Below are 22,392 nucleotides of genomic sequence, written 5' to 3'. Positions count from 1 at the left end.
AACTAAACCCATTGCCATCAAGTTGATTCCAACTCACAGCAACCCTGTAGGACACCGTAGAACTGCCCCACAGAGTTTCCAAGGAGCGGCTGGTGGATTCAAACTGCTGACCTTTTGGTTAGCAGCCATAGCTCTTAACCACTGCACCACCAGGGCTCCTGCTGTAAGGTTAGGGAGATATAATTCTAAAGCAGAACGGAGTAAGCCCTGTAGGCAAGCAGGAATATATTGGAATTCTCCACCTGTCCCCAACCCAGTGCTAATTGTCTTGAATTTAGGCAGAATGCTTTAAGTACTGTGACAGCTACAGGGGGCTTCTCTTCTTTTCGTCTTACGTCATATATCAAAATTCACGGGCATAAAAAGTGCGTTTCAGACATGTGCGCACAGAGGTGTGTTCCTGTTCATACAGGTGACGTAGGGGATTTCACAGGCATTTTTACCTTGCTCACCAACTCGGGAGCCCAGCCCCTGTATACACTTCTGAGCCACCGTAGGATACGCCTTCGGATCACTAGGTGACCATGGAGGACACGTGATCAGCAAGAAGGCAGCCAGGGCTCCCCAAAACAGGGCCCCCACGCCAGGGCCCCCCACGCCAGGGCTCCCCAGAACAGGGCTCCCTGCACCAGGGCTCGCCACAACAGAGTTCCCCCAACAGGGCTCCCCACACCAGGGCTCCCAGGCTGACCTCATTTGCTTGTGATAAGGTGGCCAGCCTGGCAGATGACTGGATGTTATGGAGATTAAAAAAAAAAAAAAAACCCATTGCCATCGCGTCGATTCCAACTGATAGCGACCCTATAGGACAGAGTAGAACTGCCCCATAGGATTTCCACCAAGCACCTGGTGGATTTGAACCACAGACCTTTTGGTTAGCCGCCATAGCTCTTACTACTACACCACCAGGGTTTCCGTTATGGAGATAGTCTGTCTAATGCCAGCAAAATACCTGACAGTGCTGCCATTGTGGCTGAGACAGAGAGTGAGAGTGGCAATAGGATATGGGGGGTGATCTGTAACCGGCTAGATGACAGTATCTGAAGACCTTGGTTTTGCCTGGTGATGGGTCTCTCTTGTTGGCGGAAGGACTGCTCCCTAGACCCTGTCATGGTCAGCACTGCTTTTTATAATCACTCCTCTGGAATGAAAACATACACAACTTGCCGATCGGTCCCAGAAGCCAGAAATACATTAGACGACAGACGCAGGAGCCAGGAAGACCTTGACAGATTAGAATCCAGAGACACACGAAACAAGATGACCTAATAGGACCATAAAGGTCTGTCCCAGGGATCGGGGTGTTGCATTCTGGATAGGAAAGATGAGCTGAAAGGCTAGGTGTGGAGACAGCTGGTTACAAGCCAGAGGTATGCTGGGGCTTCCCCTCCCCACTGCCCTGCCCTCCTCAGGCCCCCATCACTCCTGCAACCCAGTCTCCCTCCTTCTGCCCCCACCCACACCTTCCATCTGCCCTGCTGCCCACAGGAAGCAGGGGTTGGAAGAAAGGCCTGGCAATCTGCTTCCATAAGATTACAACAATTGAAAACCTTATGGGGGCACAGTTCTACTCTGAAACATATGGGACCACCATAAGTCAGAATCAACTCCACAACAATGGGTATACATGGGGAAACTGAGGACCTGGGGGGCTTAAGTCACCTGCCCCAAGCCACACAGCCAGGAAGAGCTCAGATCTAGGCCTGCCTGCCTTAGGGCTTACGCCCGGCCCTACCCATTGTACCATCCATCTTCCCTGGAGCCCTAGCATTGATGGGGCCTGAGGGGCCCTCTACTGTGCTCCTGCTGCTTCATAGGTAGGGAAACTGAGGCCTGGAGAGGGAAAGGGATTTGCCCAAGACCTCTGAACTTTGGAAATGTGACCAGGGCTATTTATCTGCAGACCACCCCCACAAATCATAGGATCTTTGCATCAAAGGAAGTTTGGAGGTTGCTTGGGCTTATCTAATGCCCAACAGGGGCCTGACGGGTCATTCACTCAGTCCTACTTGAATGCTCCCGGGACGGGGAGCTCACAACTTTGTGAGTCATCTTAGTACAGAGCTTCCATTGTTACAGAGCCTTTCCTATAACTTCTTCCCTAGATGGGGTTGGAGGATCTTTTATAATAAAAACTACTGAAACTCAAAATTCCATGAAATCAGCTACATATGTTTTCAAACCTATATCAAGATTCCAGTTGTTTTAAGGCAATGTACAAACACCACCCACATTCTCCCATCACGACTGAAAAGGATGTTCCAGACCAGTGGTGTCTAGAACTTTCTGAGGTGATGGAGACGTTCCATGTGTGTGCTGTCCAATATAGTAGCCACTAGCCACAAGCAGCCGTTGAGCACCTGAAATGTGGGTAGTGCGGCCCAGGACCTGAATCTGTAACTTTAATTTTAAGGAATTTGAATGTCCATAGCCACACATGGCTAGTGACTACAGCATTGGACAGCTCAGTGCTAGGGTTTTTTAGAATTCACAGGGCGTATTTCTTTAACCTTTCTTGTAGGACAGGGAGACAGGACAGTAGGATGGTTGCCAACCCAGATCCCAGAGGTGGAGTCCTGGCTCCATCATTCCCTGGCTGGGTGGCTCTAGACTGATCTGTCCCTCTCTGGTCTCAGTGTCCACATCTGGCAAATGGGCAGGTGGTAATGATAACAGTTAGTCTGGTCAGCCTTTCATCTGGAGAACGTGAGCTCAAGCATGTAACGGGCTTACCTCAGGGCCAGGCACACACTAAGGGCGTGCCCGTCCCTAGCAGTGTCCTCAGGGGATGGATGGATCTTTCACCCCGTTTGAAGGGTTTGAGGTTTGAGGTTAGGGTAGGGTGTCTAGAAAGCTGGGCTTGTTTGCTCATTTGCTCAATACGTGAATACTTACTGAGCACCTGCTGAGTGCCCTGCCTAGTGCTGGATGCTGGGAGGCGGCTCCTCCTTCAGGAAGTGTGAGGGGCCCTGTTTCAACATCAGGGTCTCCTGAGGTTGCCTGCAACCCGTGCCCTGGCTTCATCCTCTCCAAACCCTCAGGGTCCCCGAGATCAGAGGGTACGTCCTGCCTTCCTGAGGGATACCAGCTGAGCTCAGGAAAAATGGAGGCTTGTGGCCAATGAGAGTATTCCCTGGGGCTCAGAGGAATGGGGGCTGGACACTGAAAGGTCCAGAGAGAGAGAAGCAGGAAGGGCATCCTTTGCGAGGGAAGAGAAGGTGCAAAGGCACAGAGGACAGCATACTAGAGGAGGGAGGCAACCTTTGGCCCCACCTGAGGGCCCATCACACTCTGCCCTGGAGGGCAGGATGGGGGCCACTGCTCCCCAGCACTCGGTGTGTGGGAGTCACCTCGGGGTGGGGGTGTGTTAACTCAGGTGCCCAGGTGCTCTGGCCAGCCTGAACTGTGGGAACACAGGTGGTCACCAGGAGGGGCCTGATGGGTATGTGTGCTGGAGCCAGGTCTGGGGAAGATTGGGGAGCCCTGGATGGTACCTCCGAGAGTGAAGAGAGAAGAGGAGAGTGTGAATGTTTACTTAGCACCCCTCCTGGGTGCTTTACCCCCAGTGTAGTTATTACTCCCATCCTGCAGATGAGGAAACTGAGGCTCAGGAAGGTTTGGAGTGTATCTGATGTCACCAAAGGGGGAAGGGTGTAGCCAAAAACTCATCAGAGGGGCCCTCAGCCACAGCGACACAGAGTGAGTGAGAGACAGAGGACAGAGAACAAAAGAAAGACAAGAGAAGACGGAAAGAGAAAGAGATGCAGAAAAGGAGAGTGGGAGAAAGTCAGAGATGGGGGAGACGGGTCATTGGGGGCTGGGGAGAGAGAGTGGAGGTGCAGGCAGAGAGTGGACAGAGCGGTGGGGCTGGGTCTTTTGAAGTCTGATTCTTCCTCTCGTCTCCTCTGAAGGTAACCCAGGCAGGCAGGCATCAGTGACAGTCAGTGGGTTTACTCCTCACCCTGAGACTGAAGAGACCGGAGAGGGAGAGAGCAGGCCAGGCCCAGGAGGACCAGGGCAGAAGGAGGCCCAGCCTCACCAACCCCCAAGGCACTGGCGTTGGTTTTGCCTTTCACGTGCAGTCATTTTCCAGCTAAGGAGAAGCTCACTCAGGAAACTGATATCTGGTCACCACCCTCCCCAGCCCAGAAAATAACCCCAACCCCTCGCAGGTGGCAGCTTCACGATGCCACTTCACCTCTACACCAGTACCCCAGTTCTGAGGAGTAGTAGTAGTTGTCGCAAATATTATCATTTGTGCCCGTTTTACAGAGAGGGAAACTGAGGCCAGGGGACTAAGTGCTTTTCCAAGGGTCCATGGCTAGGATGCTAAAGTAGTTCCTGACCAAGAAGCATTTCTATGTCACAGCTGCCAGGACCCTGTAGGTGCAGGCCCCCCAGGGGAACCTGAGGAGTCTCTAAAGACAGAACTTCAGGCACTGGTGAGGGAGAGATTGGAGGGGGGACCTTCAAATGCCACCTTGGAGAGAGGAGCCTACTGATGCATCTCTTTGCAGGGGCAGTGGAGGGGGAGAAGAAAGGGGCAGAGAGCTTTGAGGCCCTGGGCCTGGCAGTGGGGACGAGACACCCCGCACTGTGTGTCACCTCCAGGTCTCTGCACTGTACAGTGGAGCCTCAACAACAGAGAGACCCTACGAGGCAGTGGGGAGTGAGCTAGGCTTTGGAGCCAGCCAGACTCCCAACCCAGTGCTCCCAGGGTCTGAACAGCAGTGAGCCTTCGTCACCCCAGGGTCCAGCTGGGCCACCTGTCAGGCCCACTCAGAAAGGCATTCTAGCGCAGGGTGGGCAGAAGAGGAGCATACCACCTCTGGCAGCAGAGGGAGCGAGTCCCAGCCGCCAGACCCCCAGAATGAGCAGTAAACCCCTCAGCTGGCAGAATGGGGGGCTGGGCCTGAGCCACAAGTTATATACACACACTGGCTCTTTGATCCTATAACCTGGAGGGATATGGACTGTTATTCTCCCATTTTCCAGATGAAAAAATGGAGGCTCGGGAACCTGAAGTGACTTGCCCAAGGCCACACAGCCAGGGGATCACAAAGACTTGAATTCATAGCTTTGTCCAAGCCTTGGTCACACCCACTCCGGGCTGACCTTCCCCCCAGAGCTTTTCTGGGAGACACTAAAATACAGCTTCCTCGGCCCCACACCCAAGGATTGAATTCCAGGGTCTGGGCCGGCCCAGGACTCTGCATTTCATCTCTGGGAGGTGCTGGTGTGCACAGACCTGCCTGGGGCCCTGACTCAGGGGGAGGGTGTCTCCCCCAGGGAGCATCAGACTCTACCTGTGGTGCCACAGGAACAACACGGACTGGGACATACAGACCTGGGTTCGAGTCCTGGCCACCTCGCTTACAAGCAAAGGGGTTTTGCTTTCAATGGTCTGGCCTCAGCTTTCCCATCTGTAAAATGGGCTGCCTGCTCCCTGTCCCCCTCCTGGGGCTGCCACAAGGGCCCGAGCAGGCAGGGGACAGCTCTGTAAGCTCTGCAAGAGCTGGACCGGACAGTTATTGCCACATCCCTCTCAGGGCCTGTGACTGGGGTCAGCCTGTTTCAACCAACCAAGTGGGCATTTAAGGGGCACCTGCTGTGTGCGGGGACTCGGAGTGACATGGGGCAACCCTCAGAGAGGGTAAAAGCGGAGAGATGGGCAGTGCAGACCCCGAGAGGCTGGGGGAACAGAGGAGGTCTGGGTGGCAAAGGCTTCCTGGAGGAGGCATCACTCTCGGGGTGGAAGAAGCCCCCATGGGGAGCCAGCAGCCCCTGGCCCCGCCCCGGTCCTTCTGAGGCTCTGAGATTGGGAGCGAACTGCTTCCCCTCTCTAAGCCTCAGTTTCCCCATGGGTAAAACAAGGGGCTGGGGGAGGAGATGTTTGAGGGGACTTCCGGTGTTAAGAGGCCAGAAGATGGGGTTTGAAGTGAACGTCCAGGGATAGGCACGGTGCAGGTTGGGGGAGGAAAAGCCTAAAGGGCACGGGGCGGGGGAAGCAGAGCTGCAAAGGCCTGAGGGGGGCCAGCGAGGCATGCACCAGGGCAGTGCTGGCTGGGGTGGGCTTGGGAGGTTGCGGCCCTCACATGGCTGGGGAGTGGGAGCCAGGTGGGGGCCAACAGACAGCAGGAAGAGAAAGAACAGAACAGTGACGATGGCACCATTTACTCAGCCTGAGTGTGGAGCACTGTACCTGCCTCATCTCACAGAATCCTTCCTTGATGGAGAAACCAAGGCTCAGCACATTGCAGGGACTGCCCAGCCTCAGTTTGTCCAGCTCTAAAATGGGGATGGTATGTAGCCAGGGTCTGGCATACAGAAAGTGCTCAATAAATGCAAGCAGAAGCCCTGGTGGTGCAGTGGTTAAGCACTCAGCTGCTAACTGAAGGGTTGGTGGTTCGAACCCACCCAGTGACCCTGCAGGAGAAAGACCTGGCAATCTGCTTCTGTAAAGATTACAGCCCAGAAAACCCTATGGGGCAGTTCTACTCTGTCACATGGTGTTGCTATGAGCTGGGGTAGACTCGATGGCACCCAGCAATAGTAGTAGTAGTGGCAGGTCTGTCTGACTCCAAAGCCCACGGCTTCTGGGGACTCCCAGTTCCCTGGGACCTGGTTATATTGATATTAATATCATCAGCAGTTAAATATTCACATTATGTTTTACTCTGAGCCAGACGCTGTACCAAGTGCTTTACATGCAATAACACCTTTAATTCTCACAATGTCCCGTATGATGGGAGCTACTCAACATCGCCTTCCATGCAGGAGACCCAGGTTTGATCCCTGGCCAGTGCACCTCACGTGCAGCCACCACCCATCTGTCTGTGGAGGTTCACACATTGCTGTGATGCTGAAGAGGTTTCAATAGAGCTTTCAGACTAAGATGGACTAGGAAGAAAGGCCTGGGGATCTACTTCTGAAAATCAGCTAAAGGAAACCCTATGGGTCACAACAGTCCGACCTGCAACCAATCATGGAGGTGGCGCAGGACCAGGCAGTGTTCTGTTCTAATGTGCATGGTGTGGCCATGAGTCGGGGCTGACCTGATGGCAGCTCACAACAACTATTATCCCCAATTCATGGATGAAAAACTGAGGTTCAGAAAGGTTAAGTTACTTGCTTACAAGTCACATGCCCAAGGGAGGCCAGGTCTGGCTGGGACCAGGGTACAAGCTCTTAGTTAAGAGGTACTACCTATCAGATTTACCCACCACCAGCCAGCCTCCAGGGGTTTGGGGGGCACCCAAGAACCTGGTTTGCTTATAAGCCCCCTCACTCAGGTGCTCTGGGGGGGCCCCCACCTGGAGAAACCTGCCATCAGGAACTGACCTCCGCTTTTTTCCCTGCTGCCCCCAGCACCAGGCAGAGCAGCGAGGGCAGTGGGGAGCTACAGCAGGTTACTGAGCAGGAGTGGGGCTTGCACTGCCAGATACTGGAGGTTGGCTGGCTAGCCACTGGGTGTATGAGTGGCCCAGCCCCAGCCAGACATGGGCTGAGGAGGGGTGGGGACGGGTTGGGTACTCCCAACAGCGGGTGGCCCACCAGGCCCTGCTCTTCTGCCCCACCCCGTGGTCTCCACGGGCCCGGGAGGACAGATGGCATCGCCCAGGCCAGGGCCACGGCTGTCACTTGGCCAGATGAGTTACCAGTGGGCTGGAGGGGGCGACAGCCGGGGGGGCAGCAGAAACAATTGCACCAAGACACCAGGACAATGGGGGCCACGTGCCATGGGGCAACAGTCGTTTGTCATACAATGGGCCACCAGGGGACACCAGCCGGGCCAACTGCTGCCAGCGACACGGGCCGGCCAAGTTTTCAAATCACTTCCAGACCCTGTTTTCCTACGAGGCAGCCAATCGCCAGGGCAGCAGGGTGGTCACCTGATGCCAGCCTCTGGGGGCTGAGGGCCCAGGCCTGGTGACAACTGAGCAGCAGTAGCCATGGCAACACTAATTGTGGCCTTAAAACACAAGGAAAGACCAAGCGAGAGAGATGGAGCAGGGGAAGGGAGGAAAGACGAAGAGGAAGGGGGAGAGAAGAGGTGGCCAAGAAAATGGAGGGACAGAGGTTAAAGTCTCAGGCTGGGTGCCGGTGACACGCACAAGAAAAGTTGATGCTGTGATCAGGTGCCTTTAAACCAGCTCCAACTCGTGGCGACCCCGTGTATAACAGAACAAAATCACCCCCTGGTCCTGGGCCATCCGCACGATGGTTGCTACATTGGAGCCCATCGTTGCAGCCACTGTGTCAGTCCATCTCATTGAGGGTCTTCCTCTCTTTCACTGACACTTTACCTAGCATGATATCCTTCTCCAGGGACTGGCCCCTCCTGATAACATGTTCAAAGTAAGTCTTACACACACCCTCCCTCTCTGTGAGGCCCTGAGACACTCAATTTTCAACTTGGAACTTAGAATTTGCACCAGGTCTTCTTGGCAACAAGTAGAAAGGTCCTGGCAGTCGGGGTGGCAGATGTGGCAGTCTGGCATGGCTTCCTAAGCCCCCAGCATGTACCCATGTTGTGATGTGGACAAGATTCTGATGTGATGCCCAGGGGCCTTTGAGCCACATGGCCCAACATGACTTCAGGGGCCCCAGAGAGTTCTGGTTAGCCCTGTTAGGTATCCTCAGGGGGCAGCCTTTTTCCTTCTGTGAAAAGCGTTTTATTTGCTCCTGAATCTGTTGAGGAGTGGTGGGCGTGGGGCTTAACCAAAGCCTCTAGGGGCTGTCTGGGGTCACAGCAAGGAGCCAGTATTCCGGACCATGTTGCCTGGGTTCTAGTCCCACTGCTTACTGTTCCGTGTGACCTTGGGCAAATGATTTGGTGCTCTGAGCCTCAGTTTCCTCATCTGTAAAAGAGGAACATGGACAGAGCCTACCTCACAGGGCTGCTGTGGGGCTGAATAAGAACATGACCATTGAGCCCTGAGCCCCAGGCCTGGCTGTAGCAGGCACTCAGGACCCCATGCAGGGTCAGCATGTGACGCTGCCACCCACAGGCTGCTCTTCAAACCCCACGCCATCCACGTGGGCCAAGGTGTGGCAGCCTGGGTCCTGTGGTAGTGGCCCTGGTTCTACCATGGGGAGAGGGACCCTGGCCATAGACTCAGGTCAGATCCTCCTCTCATGGCCCACACAGCTCCTACGCAAGCTTACTGAGTCTCAGCTTTCCCATCTGTAAAATGGGAATAACATTATTATCTGCCTCATAGAGTCAGTGGTTCAGTGGTAGAATTCTGGCCTTCCACATGGGAGACCTGGGTTTGATTCCCAGCCAGGGTACCTCATGTGCGGCCACCACAGTGGTGGCTTGCATGTTGCTGTGATGCTGAACAGGCTGCAGCGAAGCTTCCAGGCTAAGACGAACTAGGAAGAAAGGCCTGATCTACTTACGAAAATCAGCCAATGAAAGCCTGATGGATCACAGCGGTCTAATCCCGTTTGCCTGGGGTCGTCATGAGCCAGGGGCCAACTCAACAGCAGCTACCCACAACAACATAGGGTGACTGGGAGTGTCACATGGGTCAATCCCTGTGAAGGACTTGACAGGCTACCTGGCACATTGTCAGCACTCAGCAACCATTGTGTGTGTTATTATTGTGGTGGTGGTATAAGTGGGTAAGAGCTCGACTACTAGCCGAAAAGTTGGTGGTTCAAACCCACTCAGAGGCACCTTGGAAGACAGGCCTGGAGATCTGCTTCTCAGAGGTCACAGCCTTGAAAACCCTGTGGAGCACAGTTCTACTCTGCATACCTGGGGTCGCCATGAGATGGAATGGATTCAAGGACAACTAACAGGAGTAACAGGTGCTAAGTAATGTGTGTTAAATAAGAGAGGGTGGGTTGATCTGAGGATATGCCATCTGGCTGCCAAAGGGGGGGTCCTAGGACCAGATCTCCCTGGTGGCCCTGGGGAGGGGGAGGTTGGGGAGCCGGGGAGGGGGAGGTTGGGGAGCCGGGGAGGGAGGCTTGGGAAGGTGAGGCGCTAAGGGGATGATTTCAGACTTAGGGGAGCGCCCCGGAGCCGGCTCTTGCTCCCTGCCCCTCCCTTCAGGCTCCTGGCCACCGCCAGTGATGATGACCTTCCTGGGGACCTGCAGTCGCTGTCGTGGCTCACGGCCGTGGACGTACCACGGTTGCAGCAGATGGCGAGTGGCCGTGTGGATCTGGGCGGCCCCAGTGCGCCACAGCCGCACGCAGGTAGGTTCAGGGGCAAGGCGGGACGGGGTGTGGGTGGGGGGGGTGGCGCATATGGTGGCTTCAACTCACAGTGCTGCCCCCATCTGTTGTGTGGCCCTGGACAGGTCACTCCCCCTCTCTGGGCCTTTATTTCTGAACCTGTACAACGTGACTCATTCTACCTTCCTCAGAGCAGAGTGGTTCATTCATTTCCTAATTTACAGTCTGCTGGGCCCTGTGAGTGGTGAGGTTTCAATGATGAATAAAGACAGACTTGCCCCTACCCTGGTGCATCTTGAACAACGAGGATAGTCAGCAAACTACAGCCCCCAGGCCAAATCCAGTCTGGGGCCTATTCTTGTACAGCCTTTGAGTTAAGAATGGTTTTTGCATCTTTGAAGAGTTGTGAAAAAAAAAAAGGGAAAAAAAGTTTTTTAAAAAGACAAGAATATGGGACAGAGGCCATTTGTGATTGGCAAACCTAAATTATTTACTTGCTCTTAGTTGATGTCAAGTTGATTCCAACTCATGGCGACCCCACATGTACAGAGTAGAACTGCTCCATAGGGTTTTCAAGACTGTGACCTTTTGGAAGCAGATTGTGTCAGGCCTATCTTCCAAGGCACCCCTGGCTGGGTTCAAACTGCCAAACTTTTGGTTAGTATTCAAGTGCTTAATTGTTTGCACCATCCTGGGACTTCAAAATATTTACTACCTGCACACTATAGAAGAATGCTGACCCCTGATCCAGGAGATTAGAGAGATGAAGCAGGGAAAGGGCTGAGTACAGGGCCTGGTACATAGTGGGTGCTCAATAATGGCAGCTAGTTGCAGTCATCCACTACCTGTCAGTTTGTTGTACTGTGGTGGCTTCTTTGTTGCTGTGATACTAGAAGGTATGTCAACAGTATTTTAAATACTATCAGGGACACTCATGGTGGACAGGTTTCAGTGAGTTTCCAGACTAAGGCAGACTAGGAAGAAAGGCCTGGCAATCTACTTCCTAAAAATTAGCCAGTTAAAACCCTATGGATCACAATAGAATAGCGTCCAATATATAGTGCTAGAAGATGAGCCCCTAGGTTGGAAGGCATCACACAATAGCCACAAGAATGGACTCAAACATGCCAACAATCGTGAAGATGACGCAGGATGGGGCAATGTTTCGTTCTGTTATACACAAGGTCATCATGAATTGGAGCCCACTTGATGGCAACAAAAAAATATCAGTTGTATTAGTAACAAATGGATTAGATGCCTAAAGACAGAAAATATTGAAGGAAAATAAACAGCAGCAGCAAAAAACCAATCACTGCAATATACTTAAGATACCAATAGTTGAAAAAGTAGCGCCTAGGAGTATTTCTTTCTTTGGACAAGTCCAAAACATTATAGTAGACGTTGGCAAACTTTTTTCCATCGAGGGCCAAGTAGTAAATATTTTAGACTTTGTAGGTCATATGTATGGTCTCTGTTACAATTACTCGACTTTACCATTGTAGTGGAAAAGCAGCCATAGACAATATGTAAGTGGTTGGGCGTGGCTGTGTGCCGATAAAACTTTATTTACAAAAACAAGCCTTGGGTCAAATTTGGCTTGCTGGTTGTAGTTTGCCTGACCCCTGGTTTGGAGCTTCGGGGTACAGCTGTGTGACATGGGCAAGTGCCTTCCACTCTGAGCTGTTTCCTTACCTGTAGTGAAAGGATAGTAGAAGAGCCTTCAAGGGGTATTGTGAGGATTCCATATGGAAACCACCTCACATACAGTAGGTGCTCAATAAATGGTAACTGTGAAATAAAGAAGCCACGCCAGTGGCCCAGGGCCTCTTCCTCCTCCACTGCTTCTACTGGGAGCCTCCTGAGGACCTGGCACTGTGCCAGGCATTTGGGGCACTGAGTCATATCAGATGTAGTCCTGATTTTCAGGGAACTAATCGACTGGCCAGAGAAAAAAGGACAAGGCAGACATGACAAGGCACAAAGGATGATCCTGGATGGCAGTCAGAACTCAGGAGAGAGCTAAGGGATCTGCAAAGCTTCCTGGAAGAGGTGGCTCTAGGGCTGGATCATTTTGCAGCTTGCTTGATTGGAGGTAGCTGCCTGAAATCAAGCAGGTACAGTGAGAATCTTCAATAGATTAGCAATGTCTGTCACAGGCCAGACATGGAAGGGGTGGGTACTTCTGCTATCCCTGAGCTAATCCTTGGCAGAGGAGTAAGGCTTGGCAAAGAGGAGAAAGAACAAGAAGGCATTTGGACCTAAACCTAGAGGCACTGGGGAGCCATGGAATGTTTTTGAGGAGAGAGTGAACAATGGATTGGTGTTTTAGCTTCATGAAGGACAGGAGCCAAGATATTACATTATTATTATTGTTATACTCATATTTATTGAGATATTATCTTATGTCCAAAAATGTGCTCAGCACTCTATAGATATATCTTGTTTAACCCTCACAACTTTATAGGTAGGTATTAGCCCTGTTGTACAGATACAGTCCTGGTGGCACAGTGGTTAAGAGGTATGGCTGCTATCCAAAAGGTCAGCAGTTCGAATCCACCAGCTGCTCCCTGGAAATTCTGTGGGGCAGTTCTACTCTGTCCTATAGGGTTGCTATGAGTCAGAATTGACTCGACAGCAATAGGTATGGATTTTTTGTTGTTGTTGTTTTTTGTTATTGTACAGATGGGGAAACTGAGGCTGGCCCAAGTTTACCCAGCTGGTAGGAGCCCCACCCTTCACCACTGTATTCCAAGGATGTGATTTGCATGTACCTGCTGTGCACCTGGTCCTGAGGGTGGGGGGTGGCCCCATCCTCTGGGAACACTCAGGGACTGGGCTATTCTTGCCCATGGCCACCAGTCCTCCAGCCTGGCAGTGTCTCTGTGCTTCCCTCCTGCAGGTGCCTTGGCAGGGGTGGCTGACCTGCATGTGGGAGCCACCTCAGGTCCCCTGCTCCATGGGCCAGCTGGCATGGCCCCCCCAGGCATCCTGGGCCTGGGCCCTCTGGCCAGCCACGAAGCCAGTGTAAGGACCACCGCATGGGTCGGGGAGGGAAGGGGGTTTTCCCCTAGGACTGTAATGTACCTGCTTCCATCCTGACCCTCTGTCTCCTCTTCTCCCTGCCCTGGCAGATAAGCCCATTCCCAGTGAGGGGCCAGCCCTCTGCAGGCCAGCAGGAGCCACAGCTTTATGCGCCCACCACCCAGCCGCAGTTCCCACTCCCCCAGGGCCAGCAGGTACCCCGGGCTCGGGGAGCCCGGGACTCCAAGGCAGATACCCCTGGCTTGGGCAAGCCAGGGACCTCTCTGAGCCTCGGTTTACAACATGAATATTCCCTACTATGCCCACTGGAAACCCTGGTGGCACAGTGGTTAAGTGCTACGGCTGCTAACCAAAAGGTTGGCAGTTCAAATCCACTAGGCGCTCCTTGGAAACTCTATGGGGCAGTTCTACTCTGACCTACAGGGTCGCTATGAGTCAGAATTGACTCAACGGCAACAGGTTTGGTTTTTTTTTTTTTTTGGTACTATGCCCATGTCTTGGGGTTACTCATTCAGTCTCCCCAAAACTCCTGCCATGGGTGGGACAAGATTGTCTCCTGGGGTTATGAACCTGCTTTGCAGTTTTTGAGGCTGGGGCAGGAGCGGGGAGCGGGGGGGGTCTCACTGTGTTTGACTTATGCTTTCTCTCACCTTCTCACTCTTTCTCTGCTGCCCTGCCCCTGCCCATGGGAAGTGCTCCCCGGCGGGCCTATATGGCTCCCCATTTGGGGTGCAGCCTCCCTACCCCCAGCCCCGTGTGGCCATGCACTCGTCTCAGGAACTGCACCCCAAACACTACCCCAAGCCCATCTACTCATACAGGTGAGGTCCAGGGTGGGCCTGGGGGGGCTGCAGGCACTCAGGGAGAAAAGGGTAAGGGCTGTCTCTAGGGCCTCTCAGACAGCTAAGCGTGGTGCCCAGACTTCTCAGGGGGAGGTTTCAGCGTATGGGGGAGAACACCCAGGTGGTACCTGGTCTCAGGCAGGACTAGCACATGGTCATTCAGCACCCATGACGCTGACCAATGTCCTGCTCTGTCACTCACATGCTGTGTGGCTTTGGGGAAGTGGCTTGACCTTTCTTAGCTATGGTTTCCTCGGATGTAAAAAGTTATAACAATAGTAATGCGTACCTCACAGAAGTCTAGGGAGGGGGAAAGCAGCCTAGGTTTAAAGCCCCAGAGACATTAATTCTGGGAAGGAGATAAGGAAGAAAAAACAAGATTTCTCAAATCAATACTAGTAGGTGAGCTCAGGGCCAAGGAAGGGGGCAGGGAGTGGGAAAGATGTTTGGAGTGTGAAAAGGTATCGAGAACTAATGCTGTGTGAGTGTGTAGGGCAGGTACAGGTGGGGTACATCAGGGCAGGCTTCCTGGCAGAAGGGATCCTGGGCTGGTGGCCTGGGACCCCTCCGTGCCCACCTGCCTCACCTCTGGCCCCAGTTGTCTGATCGCCATGGCCCTGAAGAACAGCAAGACAGGCAGCCTGCCCGTGAGCGAGATCTACAGCTTCATGAAGGAGCACTTCCCCTACTTCAAGGTGAGGTGCCCCGGCCCAGGGAAGGTTTCTGGAACTGCCCTGGGCTCTCCCCGCACTGCCAGAATCCAGGGCTAACCCAGGCCAAACTGGGCCACCCTCTTCCACCCCAGTTATGTATGCAAACCTGGCAGTAAGGACACTTGTACATGTACACTCACACAGAGACATGGGCCTAGACATCCAGAAAGGGAAGGGGACATTTGTGTTGGGTTCTGACAGGTGAAGAGGAGTTCACCAGGCACCCCAGTGGGCAAAGGGGACAACCCAGTTATTCAGCAAAGACTCAGTACATGATGATGAAAAGCATAGACCTGGCAGCAAACTTTACCTCTCTGAGTCTCAGTATCCTTATCCGGAAAATGGGGAGAATACTACCCACCTGGGAAGGTTAGTGAGGATTTTGCATGCCAAGGATCTGGCACAGGGTTGGCCATGAGTCATGTTCTCCTTGTTAGCATCAAAGCAAAAAGGGGAGCAGGTGTGTGCTCTGTGAGGTCAGAGGGTACCACGCTGCAGGATCCCTGGCCTGGACAGTGTCTGCAGCAGATATGTTGCAGCACAATGCTGTGTGTGTGCGTGTGTGTGTAAGGTGTGAGGTGCACTGCGCTAGCTGGTAATCCACCAATAAAATATGGGCAGTTAAATACGATTTGCATTTAACATACCTGCCCAGTTATCCGTTTATTAGCATCATTCTCACTGGCTTCCTGAGAAGGAGAGAAAGGGTGGAAGATCCGGTAGCCCTGGGCCTTGTTCCTGAGTAGTAAGAGTTGCCTGGAGCTGAATAGTGGCCACTCCTTTAATCAGGCCATGTGCCCTCCAATTTTCCACAGTCCCCACTATTTCTTGTCTCTCCAACTCGAGGCTGCAGTTGGCCGCTGTCATCTTACCCCTACCACTCTTCTGCCCCACCCCTCTAGGCCTCTGAGCTTGAAAGCCCCCAGGAGAGGAAGGAGGCTATAGGGAGCTCTCTGAAGGGGTCTCCTGAGTGCCCATTTCTCCCCCAACAGACGGCCCCCGATGGCTGGAAGAACTCAGTGCGGCACAACCTGTCCCTGAACAAGTGCTTCGAGAAGGTGGAGAACAAGATGAGCGGCTCCTCGCGCAAGGGCTGCCTGTGGGCCCTGAACCTGGCTCGCATCGACAAGATGGAGGAGGAGATGCACAAGTGGAAAAGGAAGGACCTCGCAGCCATCCACCGGAGCATGGCCAACCCCGGTAAGGTCCCCAGACTGCCAACACACATGGACACCACACACAACCGCACAGACATGCCACGCACACACACTATACGCGCCACACACACCACACACTCCACATACCCCACACACAACATACGCCCCACGCACAACACACCCCACACACCCCACATACCCCACACCACACATACCCCACACACAACACACAGCACACACAATACAGCCCACACACAACACAGCCCACACATACCCCACCCCACACACACAGCATACACTACACAAACTGCACACGCACCACAGGTATCCACACATGCCACAAACACACCTCCACAATATACCACACACACTCACACCCACATCCCCATACACACCACACACAAACATACACACACACCGAAACACACACCTTCACAACATATCACATCTGTACCACACACACCCCCACAACACACACTACTCACACTCCCACATACACCCCACACATACGTTTCCACAACATACTACATACTACATACACTCCACACCCACAACCCCCTGCACACACCCCCACACACACCCAAATGAACCCGTATTCCTCCCACCCAATATTCCATACACCCCCACGCACCACACACATACACCCCACACTCACCCCCCACCCACACTCTATACACCCCATCATACATACCATACACTCCGCTCCCGCCCCACACCCACACACCCCACCTCCCAGCCCAGCCCTGGCTCTGCCTGCCTCTTGCCCAACCAGTGACACATCCCAGCCACACTGGTGGGGAGGCAGGTGCCTGGAGAAACCCCATCCTGTGGAACATGCCTCACCCTCCCCACTGACTGGTAAACTGAGAGGCCCGGTCAAAAACAGGATAAGCTGCTAAATCTCACTAGTATCACGACTTTCTCACAGAGATGTGGGAATTAAACAACCATACTTTGCTTTCCTACCACATCAGCAGAGGTTTTTGAAGTAATAAAAATAATAATACCCAGTGTGGGCTAGGATGTGGAGAAATAGGCATGCATCCTCAGTCACAGTCGGTGGGAATGTAAGCTGATAAACTTTTTGAGGGCAAAGTCTTTACTTGTTTCTATCCAAGAGCATTAGTGGGGATCCAATTTTAACCCCCAGCAACACTTCTAAATGTCTCTTTAGTAGCAGGGAGCAGCTAGGAACCCTTGCATTGTTAATAAATATGCCCCGGTCGCATGGGACTTGTAATCCCTGATTTACTTCCCTCTTTCAGGGCTGTTATGAGGTTCAAACGAACTCCTGGGGTCACAGGACTATCCTATAAGGCACTCTCCAAATGAGAGAACTAAGGAGCCCTGGTGGTGTAACAGTTAAGCACTCAGCTGCTAAGCACAAGGTCAGTGGTTCGAAGCCACCCAGCGGCTCTTGGGAGAAAAGACCTGGCAATCTACTCCCGTAGAGAGATGACAGCCTAGAAAACCCTGTGGGGCAGTGCTACTGTGTCACATGGGGTTACTATCAGTCAGAATCTACCTAATGGCACCCAACAATGACAACCACATTTTCATGATCTGATGGCTACTGTCATTCCTCAAAGACTCTACACAATCTGTGGTTTCATTATATCTCCACCATCACCCTGTGCTGTATATGACACCATGAAACAGATGAGGAGACAGGTTCAGAGAGTCCCAGAGGCTGGCTCAGCTCACACTGGGGTATGAACCCAGGCTTGAGAGGGGGCCTGCTAACTGCAGGCTGGGTTCTGAGTGACCTTTCTCTCTTGCCTGCAGAGGAACTGGACAAGCTGATCTCAGATCGGCCGGAGAGCTGCCGGCGCCCTGGCAAACTGGGCGAGCCAGAGGCCTCTGTGTTGACTCACTCCGCCACAGTGGCCATGGCCCACGGCTGCCTGGCTGTCTCCCAGCTCCCACCCCAGCCCCTGATGACACTATCCCTGCAGTCTGTCCCCCTGCACCACCAGGCCCAGCCCCAGGCACATCTGGCTCCAGACTCCCCCGCCCCAGCCCAGACCCCACCCCTGCACGCCCTGCCGGACCACAGCCCCAGTCCCCTGCCCCACCCCGCCATGGGGAGGGCTCCAGTGGACTTCATCAACATCTCCACCGACATGAACCCTGAGGTGGACACCCTGGACCCCAGCATCATGGACTTCGCTCTGCAGGGTGAGGCTGGGGGGTGGGGGCATCGTAATGGAAGGGAGAGGCGAAACCAGGGGGGCCAAGAAGATGGGGAGCAAAGGATAGGAGGGCTGTCTGCATGTTACCCCCACAGCCTCATTTCACCAACCATCCTTCAACAAACATTTCTCGACTACCCAATAAGAGCCAGTTACAGCAAACATTTTTTAATGAGTATTTACGTGTACCAGGCACCTTCCTCATAGGGTCGCTATGAGTCGGAAACGACTCAACGGCAATGGGGTTTGGAGGCACCTTCCCAAGCACTTTCTAGGCACCATTTCCTTTCAGCCCTGCAACAGTCCTGGCAAGGAGAAAAAAAAAAAAAACAGCCCTGAGAGGCCACACGTACCCATTCTGCTGTCGAGGAAACTAAGGCAAAGGGAAGAGAAGTCACTGGCCCAGGGTCACCCCGCGAGTAAGTGGCAGGACCAGATTTAAACACAGGTTCGTCCAGGCCTAAGCTTTTAATCAAGATGGCACTGGTGGGTGAGTGGTAGAATTCTCACCTTCCATGCGGGAGACCCGGCTTTGATTCCCAGCCGGTGGACCTCAGGCGTGGCCACCACCCATCTGTCAGTGAAGGCCTGCACGTTGCTGTGATGCTGAACAGGGTTCAGCGGGGCTGCCAGGCTGAGACAGACTAGCAAGAAAGGCCTGGAGATCTACTTCTGAAAATCAGCCAGTGAAAACCCTAGGGATCACAACAGTCTGATGTGTGACTGATCATGGCGATGGTGCAGGACCAGGCAGTGTTTTGCTCCATTGTCCAAGGTCACCACGATTTGGGAGCGACTCAGTGGCAACTCACAAGAACAACAAACGTTTAATCATTAACTGCTTCCACGCCCATGTGCTGACTTCATGTCTGGTTATCGTCCTGGCCCTCTGCTGGCAGCAAGGTCATCCTCAATAAATAGGAGATGAATGAATGACTGACTGGACAGATGGATGAATGCATGAACAAGGAAAGTTCAGGGAAGGCTCATGACCCAGCCTTTCAATAACATTTGCACACCTACTGTGTGCTAGCCATGGCCCTCAAGGAGCTCTGTATCTAGGAGAGAAATGGACAGGTTGGCAGGTGGTTACAGCTGTGAAATGGGTACATTCCAGCCTCCCTGCCTCTCTCCCAGGATTATTGTAGAGTTAAGATGTGCTGAGGAAAGGGAGGACCTTGGTTGCTCCCCTAGCTCTGCCCATGCTGGTCCCGTAACGAGGGCTCTGTGCTTTTCACATGGCATCTTGTTTAACCCTTGCCAGCCCTACATGGTGGGTTCTCTGATCATACCCATTTTAGTCCAAGAAACTGAGGCTCAGAGACGAAAGTGACTTTCCCCAGGGCCCACAGGTGAAGGGGAGGGCGGGGCTGGAACTCTTGTCTGGCTCCTCCACGCTCTTCCTGCAGTAATAACCTTGAACCCTGTACATGGTCTTTGCCTCCTCTCTTAGACCAGCGTTCGAACTCAGGTTTGTTTGACATGCAGCCGGTTCACTCAGATGCTTTTGTCTTTGAAAGGGAACCTCTGGGAGGAGATGAAGGACGAGGGCTTCAGCCTGGATGCGCTGGGGGCCTTCGGAGACTCCCCACTTGACTGTGACCTGGGGGGCCCGGGCCTGACCCCCGTCTCTGGCGGCAACAACCAGTCCTTCTCAGACTTGCAGGTGACAGGCCTGTATGCCACGTACTCCACCCCGGACAGTGTGGCCACCTCTGCCACCGCCTCCTCCTCTCCATACCTGGGTGCCCCGGGGAACAAGCCCATAGCCCTGCTGTGAGCTGAGGTGCCCCCTGGCCCCAGATCCCCCAGGGGCAGACCCTGGCAAAGAAGTGACCAGAGCAAAGTATTCTGAGAAGGGAGGCCCGCTCACACTTCCATAGGCCCTTCCTGAGCCTAGCGACACTGCTGGCTGGGCCAGGTAGCTGTTCCTCTGGGTACCCCCACCACCCTTACATCCCCCCACAGGAACCCTCTGGGCCCTCCCAAGTTAGACTAAGAGGAGTAAGGACGGCAAGCAGGGCTTCTCCCTGCTCATGACACTCCTCCAAGCCCCCCAAGAATTGAGAGATGAAGTTTCTCTGAACTGGTTCCCACTGGGCACTCTGACCACCTGCAGCCCACTCTAGGACACACTGGCATGAGCCATGGAAATACCTGGAAGGTCCTTTAATTTATTCTCTTGGGAGTTGGGGTGAACCGAATAAAACATCTGCCTCAAGCCTCCAGCGGCCAGGCCCTGAGGGCGGAAGGAGAACGTAGAACTGCTGACCATCTCTTGGATGGAACAGACTGAACTCTGCAAAGGACACCTGCCCAGTCAACGTCCAGCCTCATTTCTCTGGGCAGTGCGACTGCTTAACATGCTCAGCTGCTAACAGGAAAGTTGGTGGTTCGAGCCCACCCAGAGGTGCCTTGGAACAAAGGCCTGGAGATCTACTTCTGAAAAATCAGCCACTGAAAACCCTATAGAGCACAGTTCTACTCTGACACACACAGGGTCACTACGAATAGGTGGCAAATCAATAGCAACTGGCTAACTGGTAGTATGTTAGACTTTTGTAGAGTAGGCCCCTGGGTCATGCCCGGCATTGTTATTGTTTGTAAATTTATTTATATTTATTGTGGCCCATCCACACCACCTCTGCAAGCCCAGCTCAAGGCCCCTGAAAAAAGACTTCACTGTCCCTCACCCCACCCTGGCAACCCTAACTCCTCAATTACTAGTGAGTCGCATCTCTAACTGGCTTTTAGCCCTTTATAGCCTTGGGATTGTTTTTAGAACAAACATGCACTTTTGATACCTTGAAGCATCCTATCTTTAAACACTAGAGACCGGATATCTTTTTTTCTAACTGTAGAGTCAGGATTCAAAACCCATTCCATGGGCACCTAACGGGAGGTGAATGAGTTTCGGGGCTCGGGACTTTCTAGAGCAAATTGGGGTGGGAGCGAGAGGGGCGGGGGTGGGGGAGGTTTTTGTACTGGAATTTAAGACACTCTTCTATGGAAGGAAGTAAACTGTGAACCATGTTAAACTTGGCCGCCTCGAAAGTGGGGGGCTGGCGGAACGGAGATGTATGATATTTATGGCGCTTGTTTGCCTATTTCTTTGCCCTACTGACAATTTTACGTTTCTTCTTCTCTCATTGCCAATTACTGATTCTTCAAAGGGCAGATTCTGCAGACAGTTGGGTTAGTGGGGAGCTAGCTGGGTGATAGGTTGGGGAAGAGAGAAGGTAACAAAAGACCTTCCAGTGAAGCTGAGACAGAAACCACAGCATCAGCTGTGCCACCATGGCCAACTGGATGTTCAGCTCCTGTTTCTGAGTGTTTCCTGAACCCTAGAGCCAGAATTTTCTGGCTAATCAACAGCTCAACCTATTGTCTGGGAGGTTTGGCATTCAGCCCTGTCTCAAAGGACCATCTTTAAGTCCTTCTTAGTTCTGGGACAGAAGTCTGGATGGCACAAGTGGTTTGCAATCAGCTGCGAACCCAAAGGTTGGAGGTTCAAATCCACCCAGTGGCACTGCAGAAGGAAGGCCTGGCAAACCGCTTCCATGAAGATGACAGCCAAGAAAACCCCATGGAGCACTTCTCCTCTGTAACACATGGGGTTGCCACAAATCGGGACCGACTTGATGGCAACCAAAAACAACTACAACAGTTTGGGACATTCCACTGAGAACTTTAGAAACAGCCTGGTGCTGCCCATCTGACCAGCACTGCTGAGCTGCTGTGTGCGACATGGCCCCGATGAGTTAAGATGCTTAAATTGCTATAATAAAGACCCCCTGTCCGGGCGCCGCCAAGACTGTAAGCTCAGTGCTGAGTGACTATCCCCTTCAATAAGGGCTGGAAGGCAGCTCTGTGGCTCTGGTGGGGTATAAAGGTGTGTACAGGAGGATGCCACTCTCTCAGCCCTCACGGGTGAGATGCCCCATTAACGGGGGGGGGGACTGAGGCCCCGAGAGACGCCACCACAGCCACACTGAACCCAGGTCTTCCAATGCCAAGGTGCCACCACACCAGAAACTGGGGGGAGTCTGTCATTATCAATAAAATGGCAACAGCCACATTTCCTGTTCCTTGGCACCAGGTGCTTCACACGGTTTTATCTCAGGTAGGGGCTCAGAAAACTGAGGCTCAGAGAGGCTGGGAAGGCTGCTCAGTAATCAGGAACGGCAGGACTGAGTCTGTGTGCCAGACTCTCCCTGAGCCGGAGCTCAGCAATACCCTGTGCTACCCGATGTCA

At 53.1% G+C, this 22,392-nt stretch overlaps 1 protein-coding gene across 1 annotated transcript in view; it reads left to right on the top strand.

The window, feature by feature from the left end:
- FOXN4 (forkhead box N4) overlaps positions 1-19,935 on the top strand; it is a 28,929-nt gene extending 8,994 nt beyond the window's left edge. The window contains exons 2-9 of the mRNA XM_064271952.1: positions 10,067-10,212; positions 13,091-13,215; positions 13,323-13,427; positions 13,927-14,054; positions 14,674-14,770; positions 15,781-15,988; positions 17,731-18,123; positions 19,658-19,935. Coding sequence (XP_064128022.1) covers positions 10,067-10,212; positions 13,091-13,215; positions 13,323-13,427; positions 13,927-14,054; positions 14,674-14,770; positions 15,781-15,988; positions 17,731-18,123; positions 19,658-19,917 — 1,462 coding nt within the window. The 3' untranslated portion in view covers positions 19,918-19,935. The remainder of the gene's footprint in view (positions 1-10,066; positions 10,213-13,090; positions 13,216-13,322; positions 13,428-13,926; positions 14,055-14,673; positions 14,771-15,780; positions 15,989-17,730; positions 18,124-19,657) is intronic.
- The last annotated feature ends 2,457 nt before the right edge of the window (positions 19,936-22,392 follow it).

Source organism: Loxodonta africana, chromosome 19 (genome assembly GCF_030014295.1).
Source record: "Loxodonta africana isolate mLoxAfr1 chromosome 19, mLoxAfr1.hap2, whole genome shotgun sequence".
Lineage (NCBI taxonomy): Eukaryota > Metazoa > Chordata > Mammalia > Proboscidea > Elephantidae > Loxodonta > Loxodonta africana.
The sequence above is the reverse complement of the archived record's forward strand: the minus strand, read 5'-3'. Positions and strand labels throughout refer to the sequence as shown.